This window comes from Xenopus tropicalis, chromosome 9 (genome assembly GCF_000004195.4).
Source record: "Xenopus tropicalis strain Nigerian chromosome 9, UCB_Xtro_10.0, whole genome shotgun sequence".
NCBI lineage: Eukaryota > Metazoa > Chordata > Amphibia > Anura > Pipidae > Xenopus > Xenopus tropicalis.
In genome coordinates, this window is record NC_030685.2 from 60,911,105 (window position 1) to 60,935,075 (window position 23,971).

The following is a 23,971-nucleotide window of genomic DNA, read 5'->3' on the forward strand; positions in this document are numbered from 1 at the left end:
CGGTCGCCGCTAGGGGCGCTGCTAGCGCCACTTCCTGATAGTCCGCAGGTGATGTCACCAATACGTAACGTCAAGAGGACGTCTCCAACACGTTACGTTCGGCGCCTTATTCAAGTGGCTTCATAAATTAGTCACACGGAAGTGCGGCCTCAGTGGCTGCTCGGGGAGAGCCTGGAGAAGGTGCGGTGTTGCAGTCTTGGCTTGCCCTGAGTAGCATTATTTTTCTTTTTTTTGCTGACAGGATTAAATGGAGGAGATTATTCAGTTCTTGTGTGAATACTGGGTCACTTCCTGTTCAGTGGTGGCTTCAGATCTATTAAACACTCGCTGGTCTCTGTAAGGTGTGTGCCTTTTATATTAGGGGGCTAATGGAGCCTGCTTATACGTGGAGTATTTTTATTTTTTGCGGTAAGGGTGCTGATGAGCTGATTTGTATGTGTTGCCTGCGCACAATCTGACGTCACCTAGCGCAGGCAGCCATGTGACCAATGACCGCACAGGAATAGCTGTCAGTGCGGAGTCTGGAGATGTGAGGGAAGTACGAGTAGCGGCTGCTGACTGCACTGGTACAAAAAATGTTGTTGTTTGCTTATAAAGTTGATTTAATACACTGGTTTAGTAAATTGCTTTCAACAACTTTATGATACAGTTCATTTTTTGAGGCTAGGTTCAGACTGGGATTCAAAAAGGCCCTGGCATTGTATATAAAGTAAATGCTACCAATGGAAGCAATATAAATGCTGTGGTCATTGCATTTCTACATTTTTAATACTAAATATATAAAATAAGCAATAGAATTGTTTACATTTGAAACAATTGATTGCTTATGTATTACCTTCTCACCCCAGTTTAAATAAACTATTAACCCAATTGGGTTTAATCTTAACACCCTATTCAGTTCTCTTTCCACCAGTTAAGCCAGTGATCCCCAACCAGTGGCTCAGGAGCAACATGTTGCTCACCAACCCCTTGGATGTTGCTCCCAATGGCTTCAAAGCAGGAGCTTATTTTTAAAATTCTGGTTAGGAGGCAAGTTTTGGTTCATAAAAACCCAGTGTGAGTGCCAAACAGAACCTTCTGTAGGCTGCCAGTCAACATAGGGGCTATTAAGTAGCCAATTATAGCTCTTCTTGGCACCCCCTGGAACCTTCTTCATTCTTGTGTTGCTCCCCAACACTTTTTCCATTCAAATGTGGCTCACGGGTATAAAAGGTTGGGGATCCCTGAGTTAAGCCATTGTGCCATTTACACCAAGCTCGATTATCTATTCTATTTCTTTACCTTTTAGCCATCTCTGCTGTTCCTTTCCAGATCAGTCATCACTTCCATATCCAGAGTTGGAGTTGTATAATGTGCTAAAATCATATAGATGTCTTAGTGTCCTAATGAGAAAGTGCTAATGAAAACCTGTCCTGCAGAGATTATCTTGTATTCTCACAGACTCTTTATTTATGGTCACCTACCACCTGTGCTTTCTTAAGCTGGCCATACACGCACCGATACTATCGTATGAAACCTCGTTTCGTACGATATTCGGTGCGTGTATGGCATGTCGGCGAGTCGACCGATATCGCAGGAAGCTGCTGATATTGGTCGACTCGCCGATCGGCCAGGTTAGAAAATTTTGATTGGGTGCCATAGAAGGCGCCTGACCAAAATCTGCCGTCAGGGCTGAATCAGCAGAAGGAGGTAGAAATCCTATTGTTTCTACCTCCTTATCTGCTGTTTCAGCCCTGATGGTGTGTGGCGGATCTGACGATGTTTCGTGCGACCGATGGTCGCACAAAACATCGTCAGATCGCCACGTGTATGGCCAGCTTTATACAGATCAATTTTGTTTGCAGTAGCATTCTTTTTTTATTTAATTTGATATCTCCTGGTTATCATTAAGAGGATTTTCATACCTCCCAACATTTGTAGAATGTAAAGAGGGACAAAAACCTGTTTATCTTATTAGTTGCAATAGTATCTAAGTTCAGGTGTTGACTGTTAAGTATTCTAGTCTCTTTGTCATTTAGTACAGGAGATCAAAGGAAAATGAAGGATTTTCAATAAGAATCCGGGACTGCGGAAGCTTGTTTTTGTACAAGAGAACTCCTGCACATGGCAGCCACCCAGTCAGCATCACCAGACTCCTACAGGTGTCACTGCTTCAGAATACCTAAGCACAAATGTCAGAACTGGGCAGCAGAATTGGCGGCTGCTATATTTGGCTGCCCATCCTGTTAGGGGTCTCACCTCAGTAATCATCATGCTGAAGTTTGCCCACTAAAGTCCAAAATATGCTTTTCTGTGCTCTCCTGCATGAGCTTACCCCGAGAACAAAATAACCCCCTAACCCCTCCATATACCAGGCCAGGTGACTTTTATCAGTCAGTTGGTACCACATTTTTGTACATCCATGAAACCGCCTGGGCTCTGGAGGCTGCAGAAACCCAAAAAGTTTGCTAAATGTCTTCTACCTTGTAAGCATCTAACATAGCATAGTGGATCTATCTAGAAATGGATTCCTTAGCTGCTTTGGTACTTTTATGATGTCCTGCCATGAAACTAAGAGTGAGGCAGAGGACTTAGAAAAAGGCACTTGCTACTCTGTACAAGTACATTAGAGGGGTGCCGCACTACTCTATTTAACCACCCTAATCCCCAAGTACACCCCCATACGTAACCTTCGCTCTACACATGACCTCCTTCTCTCCTCCTCACTCATCACCTCCTCTCACTCTCGCATCCAGGACTTCTCACGCATTGCACCCATCCTCTGGAAGGCTCTTCCCCGTCCTATTAGGCACTGCCAGACTCTCCAAACCTTTAAACGGTCTCTGCGAGCAGAGCCCTCCCCCTAGTGTCTCCGATCCTCATCCAATGTAACTGCAAACCATTATTGGGAATTGTTTATATGTACATATTTACTGTTATGTCTTTTGTACCCCTCTATTCTGTAAAGCGCTGCGTAAATTGATGGCACTATATAAATAATAATTATAGACAGATAGGGGATGTTCTTTTTTTCCCCCATAAACTTTCTTTTGAAGCAGCTTAGGTGTTTTTTCACGGAGAGGGGAGTATAGTTTTGGAATGCTCTTCCTAGTGATGTTGTAATAGCAGATTCTGTTAATGCCTTTAAGAGCGGCCTGGATGAGTTCTTGAACAAGCATAGTATCCAAGGCTATTGTGATACTAATATCTACAGTTAGTATTGGTGTTGGTATATATAGTTTATGTATGTGAGTGTATAGATAGGTCAGTATAGTTTTGTATGTGCTGGGAAGAGTTGAACTTGATAGACTCTGGTATTTTTTCAACCCAATGTAACTAACTAAAGGTGGCCATACATGCTAAGATCTGCTCGCTTGGTCAACATCTCCCGATATCCACACCTACGGGTGGGTGATATCTGGCTAATTCGGTCTTTGATCTGGGGCCAAACGATCAATTTGGAAGGGTATAGGCGCAGTCGTTTCGGGGACTGCATCAATGAGCCGATGCGGTCCCCGGTCCGACTAAATTTTTAAACCTGCCTGATCGGTCTAAGGCAGGGGTAGGGAACCTTGGCTCTCCAGCTGTGATAAAACTACAAATCCCAGCAAGCATTTTCCTTAATTAACCATGACTGTGGCTGTCAGACTCCTGCAATGCATTGTGGGACTGGTAGTTCCATAACAGCTGGAGAGCCAAGGTTCCCTACCCCTGGTCTAAGGGACCAATATTGGCAGCTAGAATCGGCCCGTGTATGGCCACCTTAACTAACTATGACCTAAAGGAAGTTTTCAGATAGATTTAAATCACTCTGTCTGGTTCCAGGGAGTTGCTATTTACTTGTCCAATTGCATGTCTGGACCAATTTCTGTGAAACCCGATCAAAACTTTTGGTAGGAATCCAGGCACTGTATGTAACACTGCCCTGTCTGTAAAAATCATGTAAAATCAAGTTGGGAGCTTTTCCTTTGAGGTAAAACAATTCACCATTAAGAATGCCATCTAGAAAGGACAGAAATAACTCCCTCCAAGGCTTAGAAGGTGCCTTTTGGAAACCCAGCAGCACTACATTATAGCTTCATGGTAGAACTGCATCCTTGAATAGGGGAGCAATATTATTCACCCCATGGAAAACAAATAAACTGGGCCACATGCATTGCTTAAGAGCTTTGTATATGGAGGGTTTATTTTTTTGTAACACCTGAATAGATACTGTCATTCCAAAAAACACAAAAGAGAAACCCTTAAAACCCTAATATATGGGGAAACTCCAGGTCCCAAGCATTATATAGTGGAATAAATCAAAACACAAACAAACCATTTTGAGGTTTACCAATATTAAGTTTATTTTTATTGATTTGAAACAACAGATACTACAAGGCATGCAGGTATTTGTACATAATAAATAAATAAATATATAATATATATACACACATGTAATATATATACATTACATGTGAACCATGCATGGGGCCAGTTAATCTCAGTACTGATACCATTTAAAGCTTTCACAAAGGTAAACCATCAAAGCAGCCAGACAGGTGGGGGGCCACACAGAGGGGGGTCGCGGGCGCCAGTTGGACAGCCCTGGTTAAGGTGATCGGCTGCTGGGAGCGGGGTGATACCACTCCAACTTGCAGCTCAGCAGTAAAGTGTGACTGAAATTTATCAGAGCATAGGTCACATGGCTTGGTGTTTATCTGTTATATATATTTGAAATGCAGTATTCTGCTAGAGAAGTTCTATTAACTGATGTGTTTAAAAAAAAACCCCTGTTTTCTCATGACAGTATTCCTTTAAAGGGCATTTATCACATAAAATGGTTGCTCCCACCAGGTTCAAGCTAACAGAGCTAGTGAGTGAGTACTCTCTATGCACACGTGTGTGCCTCAGCATGGCCGTCCGCACTGGGAGGTCTTTCAGTAAAGGGGGCAGGGCTTGATATGGTTGTTTCCCCCAGCTGGGGAGCGGTCTCTGTTAGCTCATATCTACAGGGAACAATTTGTATGTGATGAGTGCCCTTGAGGCTATACAGAGAGGGAGTGAGAAATAGTAATTTATGTCTACATCTCATGTATCTCATATTCAAAGGGGACCAGAAAAATATTTCAGCAACCAATGGAGAAGTATGTTTACTAAATGAGTCTAAGGAAGTGAAGTGTCCTATATATACATAATCATACATTTATCACCTTCACAGGTGTAGCTGGGTGACTGGTGAAAAGCTCCAGCAAGCAACAGAGAAGTATATTCCCTGTGTTAAAGAAATATTTTATTTTTCAACTTAGTTCTGGTTTCATTTCAACTCCAAGGCCTGACTGTTGTCTAAGACAGCGTTTTTCAACCACTGTTCCGCGGCACACTAGTGTGCCGCGAGATGTTGCCTGGTGTGCCGTAGGCAGGGCACCAATGTACTAGGGGGGCACTGCTGCTGGGCACCAATGTACTAGGGGGGCACTGCTGCTGGGCACCAATGTACTAGGGGGGCACTGCTGCTGGGCACCAATGTACTAGGGGGGCACTGCTGCTGGGCACCAATGTACTAGGGGGGCACTGCTCTTGGCACCAATGTACTAGGGGGGCACTGCTGCTGGGCACAGAGTTAAATTTTTTAACATTTTCTAATGGTGGTGTGCCTCATGATTTTTTTCATGAAACAAGTGTGCCTTTGCCCAAAAAAGGTTGAAAAACACTGGTCTAAGAAACAGTAACTGTGAGTACAAGTGTTTATATATTTATCTGATTACCTGCACTCTCTCAAATAAAACCATTTTCTATTTACATTTTTGTTCCGGTTGTTATGAATATATATTATTATGGGTGTGGTTGATTAAATTGATAAGATGTATTTTTGAATACCAGGAGCATGTCTGGAAGTTAAAAATCATTGAGGAAAGGCTGTGTCAGTCCCGAAACATTTGATCATTTGTAAAGCACCTTGGAATAAAGTTGGGATCAGCCGATTGCTGCAATAATACAGGTACTAGTTTTCTAATTTGTTCTTGGAAGTTTACAGTTCCACTTAAATGATTGATTATATTTTGTTAATAAACAATATCTAATGTTTTAGTTTGTGAAATCACTTGAGGGGTGCCACTGGTGACTTGTGGTTGGTCATAGATTTTAAAGTTGACCAACCACAGGCCACTAGCTATGCCCACCCCCAACCCTCCCCTCTAGTGATAACACAGACCATGATAAAGCCTGTTTTATCTGATCAATTGCCTGATCAATTATAAACTGTTTCATACGAAAGAGAAGTTAAGTTACACAACTGGTAGATTTGTAGAATACTGCATTTTTATTTTTACGTATGTAACTATTTTTAGGGTTTAAAGGGTTTAGGCATAAAAATGGCCAAAAGGGAACTTCTATTGCATAATTATGGGCCTACATGAGCTATTTTTCTGGACCAATGGTAGGGTGAGGGGCATCCTTTCTTTCTTTCTAAATGTTATGAAAATGTATTTCTAAAGAATTTTAAAGGACCCTTTCTATTTGTTAGAAGTAAGGTTTTTGGCTAAATTAAGAAGAAGGGAATAGGCATTTGGGATCTCTTCAGGCCGGTGAGAGGAGTAAAAAGAAAAAAAAAAATCTTTCTAAAAATATCCTGATGTGGTTCCTGCTGTGTGCACTCGTTCATAGGAGCATCAGACCCTTTTGAGGACATTTTTATAAAAAATTTCTCTTGGCTTACTGGCCTGAGTGGGTCCTTGTGAAACCTACCTGTTTTAATATATTTTGGCTTGTGGAAGGTATGGCTTATCCGCATTATACACCTTCTATTTTTGTGCTTGACATTAAATGAACATATTAAATACCTTCTCTGTATCATATGTTAGGAAAATAAATTAAAGCAGATTATTTCATATTTATTGAATTAATGCAATTAAGCCCTTAATAATATAATATGCATTTACCATTTGAATGTCTGGGTGTCTGGGTGGTAAAGTTAATAAGCTTCCTATTATTATTTTGCTATTATAAATGCAATCTTATCATTCTTAAGATATTGGTAAGAGAGTAGTTCTATTATTGTTAGATGTAGGTTGTGGTGTCATCAGAGGGGTACCATGGTGGCTTGTGACTGACAAAGATTAAGAATTAGTAAATCACAGGCCACCACCTATGCCCGCCCCAAACCCTCCCCTCTGGTGACAGCACAATGCTAATAAGCTGACAGCAAAGTTAAAAAGTTGGTTGGTAAAGTTAAAAAGTTGGTTGGTAAAGTTAATACGCTTCCTATTATTATCAGGGGCTTGTTTTGCTGCTATAAATCCTATTTTATCATCTTTAGGATGTTGGTTAATATTGTTAGATGTAGGTTGAGGTGTCAACAGAGGGGAACCATGGCCTGTGACTGGCAGAAGACGGAGTATAAGCCAGTCACAGGTCACCAAATATGCCCGCCCCAAACCCTCCCCTCTAATAAACAATATCTAATGTTTTAGTTTGTGAAATCACTTGAGGGGTGCCACTGGTGACTTGTGGTTGGTCATAGATTTTAAAGTTGACCAACCACAGGCCACTAGCTATGCCCACCCCCAGCCCTCCCCTCTAGTGATATCACAGACCATGATAAAGTCTGTTTTATCTGATCAATTGCTTGATCAATTATAAACTGTTTCATACGAAAGAGAAGTTAAGTTACACAACTGGTAGATTTGTAGAATACTGCATTTTTATTTTTAAGTATGTAACTATTTTTAGGGTTTAAAGGGTTTAGGCATAAAAATGGCCAAAAGGGAACTTCTATCGCATTATTATGGGCCTACCTGAGCATTAGCTAAGATTAATTTTAGCTAAAAAGTTAGAAATGACAAACTGTTTGATCAGAAAGAGAATTTCAAGTAAAAGTAAAGTCTTTTGACTTGTGATATCACCAGAGGGACGCCACTAGTGGGCTGTGATTGGCAAAAAATTGACACATGTCACAGTCCACTAGCTATGCCCACCCCAATCCCTCCCCTCTAGTGATATCACAGACCATGGCAAAGAAACACTGGAAATCAACCTAGAGTGATAAATTACTTTTTGTATCCATTGCCACATGTTTATGATGTTGAAAGTGTTCTCATAGGGAATTATCTGGCAGGGTTTTTATGTTTGATTGAATCTATTTTTCTGGACCAATGGGAGGGTGAGGGGCATCCTTTCTTTCTTTCTAAATGTTATGGAAATGCATTTCTAAAAATTTTTAAAGGACCCTTTCTATTGGTTAGAAATAAGGTTTTTGGCTAAATTAAGAAGAAGGGAATAGGCATTTGGGATCTCTTCAGGCCGGTGAGAGGAGTAAAAAGAAAAAAAAATCTTTCTAAAAATATCCTGATGTGTTTCCTGCTGTGTGCACTCGTTCATAGGAGCATCAGACGTTTTTGATAAATCTCTCTTGGCTTACTGGACTGAGTGAGTCCTTGTGAAACCTACCTGATTTTATATATTTTGGCTTGTGGAAGTTATGGTATATCTGCATTATACACCTTCTATTTTTGTGCTTGACATTAAATATACATATTAAATACCTTATCTGTATCATATGTTAGGAAAATAAATTAAAGCAGATTATTTCATATTTATTGAATTAATGCAATTAAACCCTTAATATGCATTTACCATTTGAATGTCATTAATTATGTGTCTGGGTGGTAAAGTTAATAAGCTTCCTATTATTATCAGGAGCTTGTTTTGCTATTATAAATGCAATCTTATCATTCTTAAGATATTGGTAAGAGAGTAGTTCTATTATTGTTAGATGTAGGTTGTGGTGTCATCAGAGGGGTACCATGGTGGCTTGTGACTGGCCAAAGATTAAGAATTAGTAAATCACAGGCCACCACCTATGCCCGCCCCAAACCCTCCCCTCTGGTGACAGCACAATGCTAATAAGCTGACAGCGCAGTTAAAAAGTTGGTTGGTAAAGTTAATAAGCTTTCTATTATTATCAGGGCTTGTTTTGCTGCTATAAATCCTATGCTATAGATTTTATCATCTTTAGGATGTTGGTTAATATTGTTAGATGTAGGTTGAGGTGTCAACAGAGGGGAACCATGGCCTGTGACTGGCAGAAGACGGAGTATAAGCCAGTCACAGGTCACCAAATATGCCCGCCCCAAACCCTCCCCTCTGGTGACAGCACAAACCTGGTTGGTAAAGTTAATAAACCAATTATAATAAAACTATTAATTTTAGGGGCTTGTTTTGCTGTTATAAAAGCTATTCTATCATCCTTAAATTGTTACTGATAAGGTTATCCTAATATTGTTGGTATAGATTAAAGTGACAACAGAGGGTACCGTGGTGGCTTGTGACTTTCTTGCAAGATTGAAGATTAACTAGTCACATGCCACCAGCTAGGCCCACCCCGACCCTCCTCTCTGTTGACAGCACAGGCTATGAGAACTGGGGAAGGAAAAGAAAGGAAAGGGAAAGAAAGGTAAAACAGTAACTGGTTAGCATTAACACGGGAAGGAGGGAATTTTTTTTTTTTTTTTTTTTTTTTTTTCAAACTTAGAACAAGAACAAAATAACCACCAGTAAGTACTTAGATGACAGTATCCCAGATGATATATGTCTGGGCATAGGATCTTTAGAAGTACTTTCTCTGGTGGTGTTACTTACCTATCCCACTGTGCTACAAACCTGCACTTATTAGGTCAGTTGGTACATGTGTTGAGAACCTTCCTGTGAAAGAGAACGGAGGTGAGATCAAGGTTTTTTAGGTGGCCAGAATTAGTTTCCACTTATTAATTCTTTTGCCAGGGAGTATAGAATTTATGGCTCTGACACACAAGTAACTGTCTGCTACTATAGTAGATTTAAAGTTTGACAAAGAAACAAGTTATAAGTCCGTGATAGAAAATGGCAATAAACAGCATGTGCTTGTGTTGGTTGTTGAAGGAATGATACACTTACCTGATATCAAAGGATGGAGGAGTAAGCCAGGTGTTAGCGGATATTATGGTGGAATGGCTGCACAGCTTTTGAATGGTCATTTGATGGGAATCAATCTGCAAAAAATATTCTAGTAAAGAACTGCTGCTAATACAGAGTTTTAGGGGTACATTTATGATTGCTCAAGTCTCTCCCAAACTTTTTATTTTTTCAGAAAGCCTGCTTGGGGAAAAAAGGTATTTTTCCCGAGTTCCTTAAATTTACACAGGTTTCCTTAATAATTGCTAAAGGTGAAAGGTCCCTTTATGCTATAAAAATGTGCATAGGCACATTTCTCACAAGATTTTTGCCGGTAACTGCCTTTGGTATATAAATACTATATATCAATAAGAAATTAAGTCTGAAGACTCCAAGGCATAAAGAATGATTCACTTCCAGAATTCCTTTTACCCAATTAGTGTGATGAGTGAGGGACTTTCTCTGTTGCAGAGCCCCACTAAAGGTCAGAAAAAACACCCCAATTGTGTTAGATCTTTGGTAAAACTAAAAATGTATTTTCCAAAAACCTAGTCTGTAACCAGGGGTTGGAGGCTGGTCGCGGGGGGGGGGGGATTTTTATACCAATAGCAGATGCCTATTAGATATCTTGGGATTTACATCTTGAAGTCTTTAACTTCCAAAAGTGTCAGATCTTAGATATTCAAGGGGATATAAACCAAAAATAATACTCAGGTAATTGTGAAAAAGTGCCATAAAATAAGGTTTTGTGCATTCTATAAGTCTTGCCTGTGCTCTTCCACTTTATGTTGCCTACTACCATTATTGACCACCCTCCCTGCTCTCCTCTGGTGATACCACCAAACACCAGAAAATCTACACACAGCACAGACTACTCATCAGAAAATGCAGGGGCACAGTCAGTAGAGCTCAAAAGAACTGTGTTTAGCACAGGTATATCTTCTCAAATACATTTTTTAAAATTTCTCAACTGAATTATTAATTCTAGAAATAATATGTTAGCCTACCTCAAACCTCTACCTTGCTGGTGGAACAAAGATGAATTATTTGTCCAGCCAAATTGGATCTATGTAGGTGAGGTCCTTGATCATGCAAGTCCCAGTGATGTTGTATTCTGGAAAGGGAATGTTGCTGAGCCCATCAATTGGTTTCTATAAAAAAGAATGAAACAACACAGTAATACAATAATTTTTCACTTCAGCCAAGGTGATAGGAAAGCAAGAGATGAACAATTTTTTTGTTTTATTGCTATTATTGCAAAGATAGACAAACTTAAAAATGATTATGTAATTACAATATAAACTGCCTAAACAACTGAATAGTATTTTCATTTTACATCAAACGCTTTTTTATACCCTGCAGCTGTCCCCAATATTTTTCTCTCCTTCTAGAAATTCTACACTATAGCACCTCTCCCAATCAGTCATAAATGGTAAAGGGAAATAGCACACAGGGCAAGGAGTCATTTTTGAAATCTGAGGCCATGTAATAATTTTCTTAACAAGAAGTGGCAGGGGCAATAACAAGGGAGCGTGTACTAGTGGTAGGAAGGAGAGGCACCTACCTGATGCCCCAACATCGTTGCACCCTAGAGAGGTGCCTCCTCTGCCCACCCCTAGTTCCAGCCCTGAAAGCAGCTGTCTGACTTTTTTTTTACCAAAGAAGTAAACTTCCCCTTTAATGTTTGTGTTTTTATTGCACACAGGATCAGAACAAGACTGAAATAATGTGCAGCAATAGGCAGAAACATTACTTATAAAATAACTAGATTCAGTTTTGCACTTACAATCGTTGGTGTTAGAGGGGGCACCAATCTTTGTTTTTTTAAATTCTTCCAATTAACTGAAGAGAAAAAAGGGTGGTCCTGGACATTGGCGCACACTCCAAGGCGATGTTCGGCCTTCTTCTTCAAAAGCTAAAAAAAATATAATGAATAATTGTTTTAAAAAATTGCAGTTATTTCGCTGTGTACCATTCAATAAAATATTTACACGAGAAAAAAAACCACATTCATAGCTAAATGCTTTTTTTGCTGGGTTTTGACCCGGAAAGCCAGGTTTTTCAAGGCCTCATTGTCCGGGTTTAAAACCTGACAAATGTGGGAACCTTAAACATAGCTGTGCAATCATAATAGACTAACACAGTGCTGTCCAACTGGCGGCCCCCTCTGTGTGGCCCCCCACCTGTCTGGCTGCTTTGATGGCTTACCTTTGAGTAAGCATTAAATGGTATCAGTACTGAGATTAACTGGCCCCCTGCATGGTTCTCACCTCAGATTCAGGCTGTAATCCTTCTGTATTGTTTAAAAATGTAATCCCCTGTGTTTTTCACACCTTTTAATACCTGCATTGTTCAACCCCTGCAGTGTTCACACCTCAGACTGTGTTCAATTCTTCACACCTTAGACATAGGTACTGTAGGCAGAGTATGGCACATACAGCCAGCATAGGGCAGGTAGAGTATGGCACACACAGGCAGCATAGGTCAGGGAGGGTATGGCACACACAGGAAGGGTAGGGCAGGCAGAGTATGGCACACACAGTCAGGGTAGGGCAGGCAGAGTATGGCACACACAGGCAGGGTAGGGCAGGCAGAGTATGGCACACAGAGGCAGCATAGGGAAGGCAGAGTATGGCACACAGAGGCAGGGTAGGACAGGCAGAGTATGGCACACACAGAAAGCATAGGACGGGCAGAGTGCTGCCTGTGTGTGCCATACTCTGCTTGCCCTATGCTGCTTGTGGGAGGTGAACCTGGCAGGGGTTTGTTGTGGGAGTTTGTTAGCAGTTGAAAATAGCCATTAAATGGTCCCAAAGGTGTGTAATTATGTACTGGGGGTTTCTCTGCTATCCACAGGGGAGGAGGAGGCATATGGAATTTAAGGGTATATCTTAATATGACATAATTCTTTCACATATGAATGATGGTTGATATCCCCACAGTAAGGACCAAGCATTTGGGATTTTGCTGTGCTACCACCATTGTGATAAAATAGGTGTGGTTTGAAGTGGGTGTGGTTTCAAAAAGGGGAGTGGTCAAAACTGGCTTCCATTAGCGGCCCTCCACCATGTATGCTAGAGAAATTCCGGCCCTCGGCACCGTAGAAGTTGGACAGCACTGGACTAACATATTAACTGTAGGTAATCAGGATATTTGAAGCCCAAATAAAGCCATAAGGGAGATGGACATTTGGATACTGAGGACATGGGACTTCCTATGATTTAAGCAACAGGATTACTGTAATGGCAGCAGCCATGTCTGGACTAGGATTCAAAATAGGTCCTTGCATTTATTTAAGTACACTGAGGCCCAAACAGCCCCAGTTCAGTTAGAATCTCAATGCCTTTTTACCAACCTGTTGTATGAAGTCGCGCAATTTTGGCCTAACATGTTTAGGATAATATGGCTCCCTGCTCATGATGTTGTCTAGTTGTTCTTGAGAGGTTCCAGCTGGTGAAAAGGGCAGCATGCCGGTGGCCATTTCATAAACAACAACACCGAATGACCACCAGTCTGCCGATGCATCATATGCAGTGTCTGCCAAAACCTTAAAAGGAAAGATAATTTATCAAATAGCAAAAACATTCTCAAATAATTCTTTATATTATTCCTGCCTTGTCTGTAACTGCTTAAATAATGGATTTCTAAAATTACCACCCAGTTTAAGCAAACCATATTAATGCTTCAATAAAACAGGTATAAAATTGTAGATTGGGAATGCCTGGGCATTAAGCGAGCTATGCAAGCAATGTGGGTAAGCTTTAATAGAGGCTGAATTGTTAGTTTCTACTCACTATAGAAAGAATATACATATATATACTATTTGGTCCAGTCTGTGGCCTGTGGTTCATTTCTCCCTATTCTTTCAAAATAGTTCAAAATTAAATGAACATAACGAATACCATTATTGCAAAATGCATACTGTAGCTATGGAGCTATGGGAATAATAAGAGCATAAATAAAGAGGAGTAATTATATTCTAATAAAACATAGTGCCAAGACATGCCAATATCCCTGTAAATGAAGTTTCATACCTCAGGGGCCATATATCCTGATGCTCCAACTATACCATGATAGGCCTTTGAGCCTAACTGGTTAGTACATGCTAGGCCAAAATCGGCGATCTTCACGTGGCCCTCTTCATTCAGCAAGATGTTTTCTGTATCAAGGTCTCTGTAAGGCATATATATTATTGTTATTATTCTGTTATATAACAACAGAAAGTGATTGGTAATGATAGTCCATTCACTGAACAATATGGAAAACAGAAAATGAGATGTAAGAGCAGAAGTTAAGGTGAAGAAATGATTGTGACTAATTATGAAGAAATAAAACACCAAAAAATAGGGGTATGATATTGAGAAGTCGCATAGTAAAAAGAGGTTACAGGAATAGACACAATAAAGAGAAATGAGGTTAAATGAACCAAGATAAAATGTATCTACCTTTCTGTGCCATGATTTTATCATGATCTATTTAGATAGCATTAGCAAATAACACTTTGCCTTATCATAGAATGCCAATAATTTCTATTTAATTTTAGTCAAACAGCTGTAAATATGTGACGGTGGGCTGTAGGGAGTTGCCAAAAATCACAGGATTTAAACTGAGTCAAACTCAGTGAGATTTCATCAGGGCCGGATTTGAAAGCTGAGCTCCCCTAGGCCACTCCATCACTTGCACCACCTCACGCATTGGTTGCTGCCCCCAGATTTGTGCCACCCTAGACCCGGGCTGACCCACAGATCTGGGCCTGGTCATTCTGCGCTCTTAGTATTACGGATCTTAATACTTTTATTGCTTTAAAGTTAGGGTAACGAAGATTTATTGCGAGGCGACTAATTTCCTCTTGTACCACTGCCCTAACCCTGAACCTTGTGCCTTATCCGGGGGAGTAATGGCAGCACCAAAATCTACCCTTATTACAAATCCATTGCCAGGTTTTTATTCACAATGGGGTTTTTCCATCATTTTGTAGCTAAAATAAGCAAAATAAGACATCTAAAGAGGGATGGGAAATAGGCCCTAAAACAGAGATAATAAAAAAGAGAGGAATTTGAGGAATGTTCTTACCGATGAACAATCCCATACTTTTGCAGGTACTGTAATCCAAGGAATATTTCCGCTGAATAAAACCTTTAAAAGGAAATAAAATAAATATCATAAGACACTTATCCTGTCTCTTTTGGTAAATTAAGGGGAACCTGGAGCTCCCACTATCTCCAAAGGTGATCTCAAGGAACTTGTTACTTACTGCACTTCCAGACTGGTGAAATATTGCTGACGCTCTATAAGCTGGTGCAGCGTTCCGCCTCTGGCATACTCCATCGCATATACTACGAGTGACTTGTTATAAAACAAAAGGTAAAGTATACAATTAGCTCAGAACAGAGGAACAGAATTTATACAATTGCTTTTAATAATTACCACAGAAATATAACTGCAGGTTAGGCAAAACCAGTAACATAACTTGCATCTATGGGTCCCCTGCAATAGAAGCTTTCATCCCCCCCATATTTGCTCTTGCTGCCTGCACCACCCCCCCCCCCTCTGCATGTGCTCAGTGCCAGCAAAACTGGCAGGAAAGATAATGTAAACTGTATGGTGTCCATATACTGAGTGAATATATTATGTGAAATAGTTTAATTAGCAATGTAAGCATATTTAGAAAGAGGAAAATAAGCCCTCAGTAAACTCGTTGTCCTGTACCTCAGTTTGGAAGGTTGCATATGCCCGTATAAGAAACGGACATATCCTTCCTAACCGCAGTATCGCAGCTTCCATCCTGATGTCTTTGTGGTTCGTCTCCTCTTCCTTCTCTATAAGCTTTAAGGCAACGTGTTGCTTCTTGATGGTATAAGAAGCCAACATCACCTACAAAAGAAGCAAGAAGGAAATCATTATTACTTGGTCCCTTGTAAGGACATGAGTGAATCTGATTACTGATGTCTTAAATGGGACAATTAGAAATGGTCCCCGATAGTATAAATCTTTTTAGAAGTTTATTGATGGAAACAATAAAGGGAAGTAGAAACTGAAATATTCTGTTTGTCCCCTCTATCCCATTATCATTGGGGGCAGATTTATCAAAGTGTGAAATTAGAGCTCACTACAGAAAAAAATCACCCACTTGCTATTTATTCTTATGTGATCTTTAGAAGTGTATTCATTAATGGGTGAAGGTTAGAGTTTAATATTTTGTAAATACACTTCTAAAAATACTATAGCAATTAACAGAACGTGGCGGGTTTTTCTGTAGTAAGCTCTAATGTGACACTGTGAGAGTTAGCTCTGACTGCGCTGGCTCCTGATTACTCACCTTGCCAAAAGAGCCTTCTCCCAGCTTTTTTATCAGCTGATAATTATTGATATCGAGGGCCGGCGGTGTTGTGGCCTCCACTCGATACCTCTTCTTATCTCTTCTTTCTAGGGAAATAAAAAATATTTAATGTAAAGTTCATTCCATACATATACCTTATGGGGTATATTTATCATGCTGTGTAAAAAGTGGAGTAAAACACCATAAAAATACCATTTCCCTGAAAGCTGGAGGATGCATCACTTTAGGGCCAACACATACTTGAAAGAATCCCACTGTAAAGTCCATGTTGTGTTGCCAAAAGCTCACGAGCGAGGGGTTCTGAATTTGTGCATTAATGATACTGCAATGTATATTACGTTTGCACTAGGGCTGCCCCTCTCCTGCTCGGGACACTTCCAACAGGTATTAAAATGCACCAGTGCAGTTATAAATAGTAATTACCAATTAGTTTTGATCATATTTGTACCCATCCTGTGCCAGAGTGATAGATAATTAGTAATAGGTTTGCTGTCCTTACCAGTTGAGGTCTTCTCTGGACTTCTGCTTCTTCTTCTCTTCTTATCCATGTTGATATTTATCATATTGTCTTCTTAGTCTCTTCTTCTTCAATAAAAATCTGTATTCCTGCAAAAAAAACTCGCTCTGACTCCAAAATCTCCAAATTATTCACAAAATCACCAAGGAAAGGCTCCTGGATCTCCTGCTCCTAACTGGCAAAAAAGTCAGTTAAATACTGGTCAGTGGTACGATCCAGAAAGCTGAGAGTTTCATGCGCATCATCGTCCAACTGTCACAGTCACAATGGGGAACTAATAGTGATACATCTGGCTAGGATATTAATATAATGCAAACCTTTCCTGGTACTTCTAGAGCAGGATTAAACTGCAGCATACAGTGGGCATTTTCCGGATGACATTAAGCAAATCGGGAAACTATTAATGGCACAGGTGCTAGAGTCTAGGAAGCCTGGTATGTTAGGGATACTCCTAGGGGAGCAAAATAGGGATATAAATAATTACATACAGAGATAGAAATAACAGTTGATCTTTTTAAAGGAAAATGATATGCAACATATAGGCCTATATGGCTGAAAGAGACTGGCTATAAACTGGCTATAGCCTATATGGCTATGGCTATATGGTTTTAGAATACTGACTAAAACAGACCAGTAGCAGTTAAAGAAAAAGTCCCCACATATAGGATATAGCCCTTGATGGGTCAGTATGGACGCACTTTAGTCCCTGGCACAAAGTCCCTTCCTTTGGGTGCTTATGCCCAACAAGTAACACTACTTTTTCCAAAGTATCTCTCCCTTTAGGTGATGCAGCTGCTCCCATGTACCACAAATACAATCAGCAGATTAGCACCTCATTCCTCTTCTCTCGTCCAAACTCAGTAGGACCATGTCTATGCCTAATTACCTACAAGGTGCCTCCATACACTGGGAACCAAATCCAGACTCATCGTGGGTCCTTCTTCCTTCCCAGGCATCGTATAGGGCATCTTGCTGTGAATAGAGTAACAAAAAAAACACAGCCATATTAAAAGTTCTGACCTTTATAAGGGTGACACAAAACAAGCCTTTGCTAAAAAATAATTATACAAAAAAGCAATTTATTTAAAAGGCATAAACCACATGAGCAACACATTTGCCATTTAAAGAAGGATTTGGGCTATTATTAGACCAAAACAGAACTTTTTGGAAAAATTATAATGCAATATGTGTGCCCAAACCTCAAAAAACCCTTCTACTATTCAACACATTTTTAGATATTACACAAAGATGTAGGAAAAAAATATATACACATAGTTATATATAGATGCCCGAGGCCCAGTGCCTAGGGTGATAGTATGATGCAAGCTGCAAGGAAAAGTATCACATTTATACCCTAGTTTACAATCCCATAACTAGTGTTGTGTGTTTTGCCCAGTAAAGCAGATAAGCTGTGTGAGTGCTATAGCTCCCACTTCTTTTGCTGAGTGAATTAGCTGTGGGCATCTGTATACTAAGAGACAGGATGCCTGAGCCCCACCATCCCCGGTATCGGTACAGCACCCTGTGCCCATGTGCCACATCTCAATCCAGACACACAGTGCTATGTATATGAGCTCAATACTGCGAAAACATAAATTGCTGGTGGGATTGCATATTAAGCGCCGTGATTTCGGGGAAATCGCAGCGCCACGTATGCCATCCCACCGGTGTGCCATCCCCCCATGTGCCAGAGCCATTAAATGTGTGGCACTCTCGTTAGGCACACTATGTAAATAAGTAAATAACAAGCAAGCTGCAGCACATGCTATCAAGCCAGCACCGGCGATTATGTTAACTCTTAGCCCAATTGATACCATTTCTAAAAGCTTTCCTACAAAAAAATTACACATTAACAGGTCTAAAGTTTAATTGCTGAAGACAAGATCCCTTATGAATTAATGCAACTCCTTTGCCAGTCTCTTGGGACCACCAAGTGACACCATGAAACTACTGAAGGTAAAGTAAAAATGGTTGGGTAGCCATAGTGATAAATTCCTTAAGTATCCAGGTATAAATAAGATCTGCTAAATAAAACCACTGTGGGGATACCAATATATGGGCACGAGTGCACGTCTTCCATAGAAGTTGCATTTACCTGGGGTGCTTTTTTGAAGTGCATTGTTCCATAATCTTGCACAGAGCTAGTAAGCCCTACACTCACTAAACAGATTCATTAATAAAGAATTCTATTATTTCAGTCTGTTATTTTATAGAGGCTATGTTTAACCTACAACTTGCTTTTCCTAGGTTTAAACTACCCTTTTAATAATGGGTACCTTTAACAAACACATGCTTCAAGGCTATATTTGATGCACAGCTCTGACTTCATGCTATGGATTCCCTATGCCAGAGGTCCCCAACTTTTTTTTTACTTGTGTAAATGTAAAAAGTTCCTGGTGGTACCAAATATGGCCTGTGACTGGCTATTTGGTAGACTCTATGCTGGCAGTCTAGAGAAGGTTCTGTTTGTCAGTACACCTGGTATATATGCAACGTAAATTTGCCTTTAAGCCACTGGGAACAACATCCAGAAGTTGGATGAGTGCAGTTGTTTCACTATGTGGCTTTAGTGCGCGCTGCATATTCTCTAGCTGTGTGACTATAGTGAGGATTGTGAATCTGTAAAGGTATTGATAAGTTGATATAAGTTGCACACATTTTGTGCTCAGGGCACTGTGTAACATACAGCAGCTCTACTGAGGGGAAGTTGCTGCTAGTGACCAAGGACAGTTTTACTGCTGTGTTTTCTGCCTGAGAGGACCCTAACCTCCAATATATGGCAATGAGCACACAAATCTTAAAAAAGTAACACCCCCTAACCTCCGTTCCTGCATTCTTTTTAAGGGATTATAACAAAATGAATACTGCTAGGGAATGCCGAGTCAAGCCTGAAATAATGGCAACTTAGGGAAGACTTTAGGGGTCATTCTTGACTCCAGGGTGGGGTACAAGAGTATCTGCAACTTACCTGCATCTCAGGGTAGAATCAGTGCTGTGAATCACATTATTCTTTTCAAAAAAGCACAGCGTGCGCGGGAGGGGGCAGTGCGCAGCTTGTACTCGGCTTGTACTCGAGTATGTATGGTATACAGTATATATATATATACATATATATAGAAAAAATCTAGCAGAGCAGGTAAACATGTAAATAGTATAGCAAAAGAACACCCGGGTGCAGTATTGAAAGTCAGTTATGATAAATGTAAAAATGAATGCCACACTCACAGGACTTAGTGGAAAAAATAAAGAATTACTTTATTGTTGCAAACATCAAGCTAATGTTTCGGCTGTCTCCACAGCCTTTCTCAGAGTGAAACAACATTACACACAATCCCACACATACACACACACACACATATATATATATATATATATATATATATATATATATATAGCATATATTTCCCAAACTCTGTGGGTATTATCTTTAATAGTATCCTACAAGAAAAAGATAAGTGCACCTTATTCTGCATTGTGTATATCATGTAACATAATGTTACACAAATGGGCTTTGGGGGGGATTGCAGCTTTAAAAATAATAAAGGTGTAATCTGGTTGGCTGGAAGACACCTGCACAGATGTTTGGCATGAAAATACACAGGCTATAACTAGCAGTGCATGGCAGGAGTCACCTCAGACGTGTGTGAGCCGGGAAGAGCATTCGTTACCATCCACCTACCCCGGTTATGCTTTAGTATTGTAAAAAAAATATAGATATTGTTGCAGTATGTATTAAATTTATAACAAAGGCTAGCTAGGTTACTGTACTGATGTATATAATATATGATATATTTCACCATTTATTATGTGTCAAAACGACAAAAACCGTAAATGTAAATATACGCAATCTAAAAGCTGCTGAGGCCACAAAAATCAGAATGTTTATAAACTTTTAGAGGCTGATTTATTAAAAAAATAAATTCCTGGCCTTTACTCGACATGGTATAAATTTTAATTAAACTTGATCACTGTTGTAGTTATAAAATGCCATTATAAGGTTGAAAGAAGCAGGTGAGCACCACTCCAAAGGCTTCCAGGTAATGTCAGGGGTCATCAGAGCTGAAGGGTTTTCAGGGCTCCCAGATAACATTATATGTATTTGAATTCTTTCTTGTTATTGACCAATCTAGTCTGGCAATTAAAGAGCAACTAAGCCTTGAAATCTGTTGCTATATATCAGTCTCACCATCAATGCCCCGGTCACAGCGCCACAAGTCCAACCCTTGCACAAATGTTCAGTGCCTAATTCCTACTGCACTGGTCAAAAATTGGCCTATAAGCACACAAACAGGATAATGACTGTACTGCCACATTCCTATACACGTGTTGTCCCACCAACGGGCAGAGTAATGACTAGGAAGCTTTTTTAAACAATCTACAGCTGATATTTTTAAAATATGCCTTAGGTGTTTTAAATGATCCTTTCAAAATGTATATTTTATATCACAAATACACAATTACTTTAGAAAAAGATTTATTATTAATTGTATTTGATCTATATTTGCAATTTATCAAAACTGCAAGTTAGGGAAGTGGCAGTTAAATAGAAAAACCATATTGCTAGGCCGGAGCAGCCTCTAAGGGCTCAGTCTAATTATTCTACACTGAACTCAAGTGACTCCAATGGAAGCTGACAGTGACAATGCAGTATTACATCACCCCTACAGATAGAGCTGATGGGAATTTCTACAAATGACAACACAAATGAAACATTCACAAATATTTTTATACAGTGCAAAGGTTTCAGGCAGCCCTGCAGTACATTCAATGAGAAACACTGTATATTATGTATATTATCAGTAGGTGGGGGAGTTTAACACAAAGAGCTTATGTATGAATAGTACATTTTCATTTTTCCTCATTTCTATTATTGTTTACTTCTTATCTTGCTGTCTAGGCCCTCTTGGACTCATTCTGACTTCAATGTGATGATCCCCAAGGTGAGGACCTTGTTTCAGGCAGCACCTTACTATAAGCAGCAAATGGATTACTCATGTCACTAAGAGATTCATTTCTAGATGTCTAAATGGAAATTCTGCATTTTAGTGCAGGGTATGCAATGGTGCTTTTTGCACTATAATCTGACGTCCTCTCTATGTAGTCTCAATGCAGGAAAAGTAAGCATGTGCTAATGGGTCTGTCCTGATACCAACACTCCTGCTTTTCCCCCATGGGCTCTGCACCTTGTTCCTGATTATCAGTTGGACAATGATATCTTTGTTCATCAACAAAATATGCATAAGCATTTATATCTATTGTTAGTGCTGCCCAGAGGTTAATTATTTGGCAAATAAATAGGCAAAAGGAGCATATGCCCAGAACCTACAAGCATAATCGCTTTGAAATTATTAGTCTTACACTCTCTTTATTGTAGCACTCTTTTATTACTGTGATATTATTAAACCACTTGTCTACTAGTCCACTGGAAAGCAAACAATAATAATTACAGGCCACTCTCAGTAAAGGGGGCAAATGGAGGCAGCAAGGGCCACTGCCAGGCCCAGACTGACGATCTGTGGATTCTGGCAAATGTCAGAGGGGCTGCTGTAAGATCAGCCTTATATTATGACATTTATATCCTATATATACACAGTATATAGTGCATGGGTCCCTAAGCTCAGTAAGTGACAGCAGCACAGAGCTTGTGCAGTGAATCAGCAGCAAATAGGATGTGGAGCTACTGGGGCATCTTTGGAGGCACAAATCTTCCTTGCTAAAGTGCTGGGGTTGCCTTGGGCTGATTTAAAAGCCCAAAACAACATTTGTAGTCCAAAACAACATTTGTAGCCTACTTCTTTAGTTAGGTTTTAGTTCTCCTTTAATAAGGATGCTCAGAGAAAGCAGAAGAGTGGAAGTGGGATAAGTCAGTATCTAAATCTGTGTTGTCGGAATTGTCTGAGTAACCCGAGAGTGAAACTAATTCCTCTTTTATAGAGGATGATGAAGAAATGCGCTTTGTTTTATGTGGCTTGGATGTGCTTTCCGGGTCAGTGGATATAGAGTAAACAGCTTGTTGTACTGATGATTTTATAGTAGACTGAAGCCATTATAATAAATGGGACATATCAGTTGTTGTTGCTTATGAACTATTTTGTGCAGCAGGTTGAATCACAATATTATCCTCTGGTTGCTGAGGTGTGAAGGATTGTGAGTCTTGAGAAGTGTGCACCATGGCAGAAGTGACAGAGGTATTAATATGGGGTTTAGAGTGAGATAAAGCCTGTCTTTTTGGTGATGGAGACTTACATCAGTCTTTGTGGGCTTTAGTTGGCTTTTTCACTTAGTTTTAAGCTTCTTCCCTTTGTCGGGCAAATGCATCTCCTCAATGAGGGAGAATAACTGCTAAAATATACAGACTGTAAATATAAATTTACAGTTTGTGCAGAGGTCAAGAGAATGAGTGCAGCTCCTTCCGCAAAAAGTTGCAGTGTGACTGGGAACTGCTGCTCTTAACTTTATCTAAGTAGTTTTGTGGTCCTTTGTCTCCAATATGGTGCCTGTGACATCATCAGTATGCACAAGTGCGCTGATGTTCAATTGGGCGCCAGAAGAGGGTCTCAACCCAGACAAATATGGGAGCACACCAGTATGTACCTAGCACACTAGGGTTTAGGTTTACAAGCATAAACAGCAGCGGTACTATGGGAGTTGGGGGCAGCACCAAGGGGTGCTCCTGCAATGAGGCAAGTAGAAAAACTTGCCATAGGTTGCAGTGAGTATAAAGGGGCAGAATTACCTCTGCCTGCATTAGGACTGACATAAAGCTGCTTTGCTGCTGAGGCACTTGATGTGCACTGTAAATGTTTTCAATAAGAAGGATGGGGGATGGATCAAATGCAGGGGGGTCTTGCCAAATTTTGCACTGGGATAGGGGTTTAGTTTTGTGCCTGAACACTAGGGCTGATCCTGGCTGTGGATAAAAGCAGGACACGTATCAATCCCCACACTTTGATCAGCCTTCCCCTGTACCTGCACCCAGACCCACTGCACACAGAATAGATTTCGGCTCTGTAACGGGTGAGTATGAATTTTGGTGTTGAAATCTGTAGGCACACAAGTCATTTGAATGGAGCGTTGGGGTTGATTCTCAAGGTGGCCATACATGTTAAGATCCACTCACTTGGCGAATCAGTCTTTAGCCTGCATTTATCCACAACCTGAGAATCAGCCTGGTGTAGCCGTAGCCTGATACCAGGTAGTAATACATAGCTTTGTGAGAGGAATAA

General features: G+C 40.2%; 1 protein-coding gene and 1 long non-coding RNA gene across 2 annotated transcripts; one reads left to right on the plus strand and one right to left on the minus strand.

Moving 5' to 3' along the window:
• Positions 1–90: 90 nt before the first annotated feature.
• Positions 91–22,070, plus strand: LOC116407521. Its single transcript, XR_004220384.1, has 3 exons — positions 91–341; positions 5,842–5,959; positions 21,643–22,070. It is a non-coding gene; the product is annotated as an uncharacterized LOC116407521 (long non-coding RNA).
• LOC116407520 (protein kinase C theta type-like) lies at positions 9,211–16,906 on the minus strand. Its single transcript, XM_031892873.1, has 11 exons — positions 16,728–16,906; positions 16,208–16,314; positions 15,598–15,762; positions 15,143–15,234; positions 14,962–15,024; positions 13,923–14,061; positions 13,244–13,435; positions 11,675–11,803; positions 10,896–11,039; positions 9,892–9,986; positions 9,211–9,660 (listed from the first exon to the last, which is right to left on the minus strand). Exons 1-9 carry the CDS (start codon positions 16,789–16,791, stop codon positions 10,932–10,934), a joined length of 1,059 nt encoding a protein of 352 aa, XP_031748733.1. The 5' UTR covers positions 16,792–16,906; the 3' UTR covers positions 9,211–9,660; positions 9,892–9,986; positions 10,896–10,931.
• Positions 22,071–23,971: the final 1,901 nt, after the last annotated feature.

Coding starts and splice junctions, on each gene's coding strand:
- LOC116407520 (XM_031892873.1), bottom strand. CDS start 16,791: ATGATAAATATCAACATGGATAAGAAGAGAAGAAGAAGCAGAAGTCCA. Junction 15,235..15,597: donor ATGCAACCTTCCAAACTGAG/GTACAGGACAAC, acceptor TTTTATAACAAG/TCACTCGTAGTATATGCGAT. Junction 11,040..11,674: donor CCCCTCTAACACCAACGATT/GTAAGTGCAAAA, acceptor TCTTTTTTATAG/AAACCAATTGATGGGCTCAG.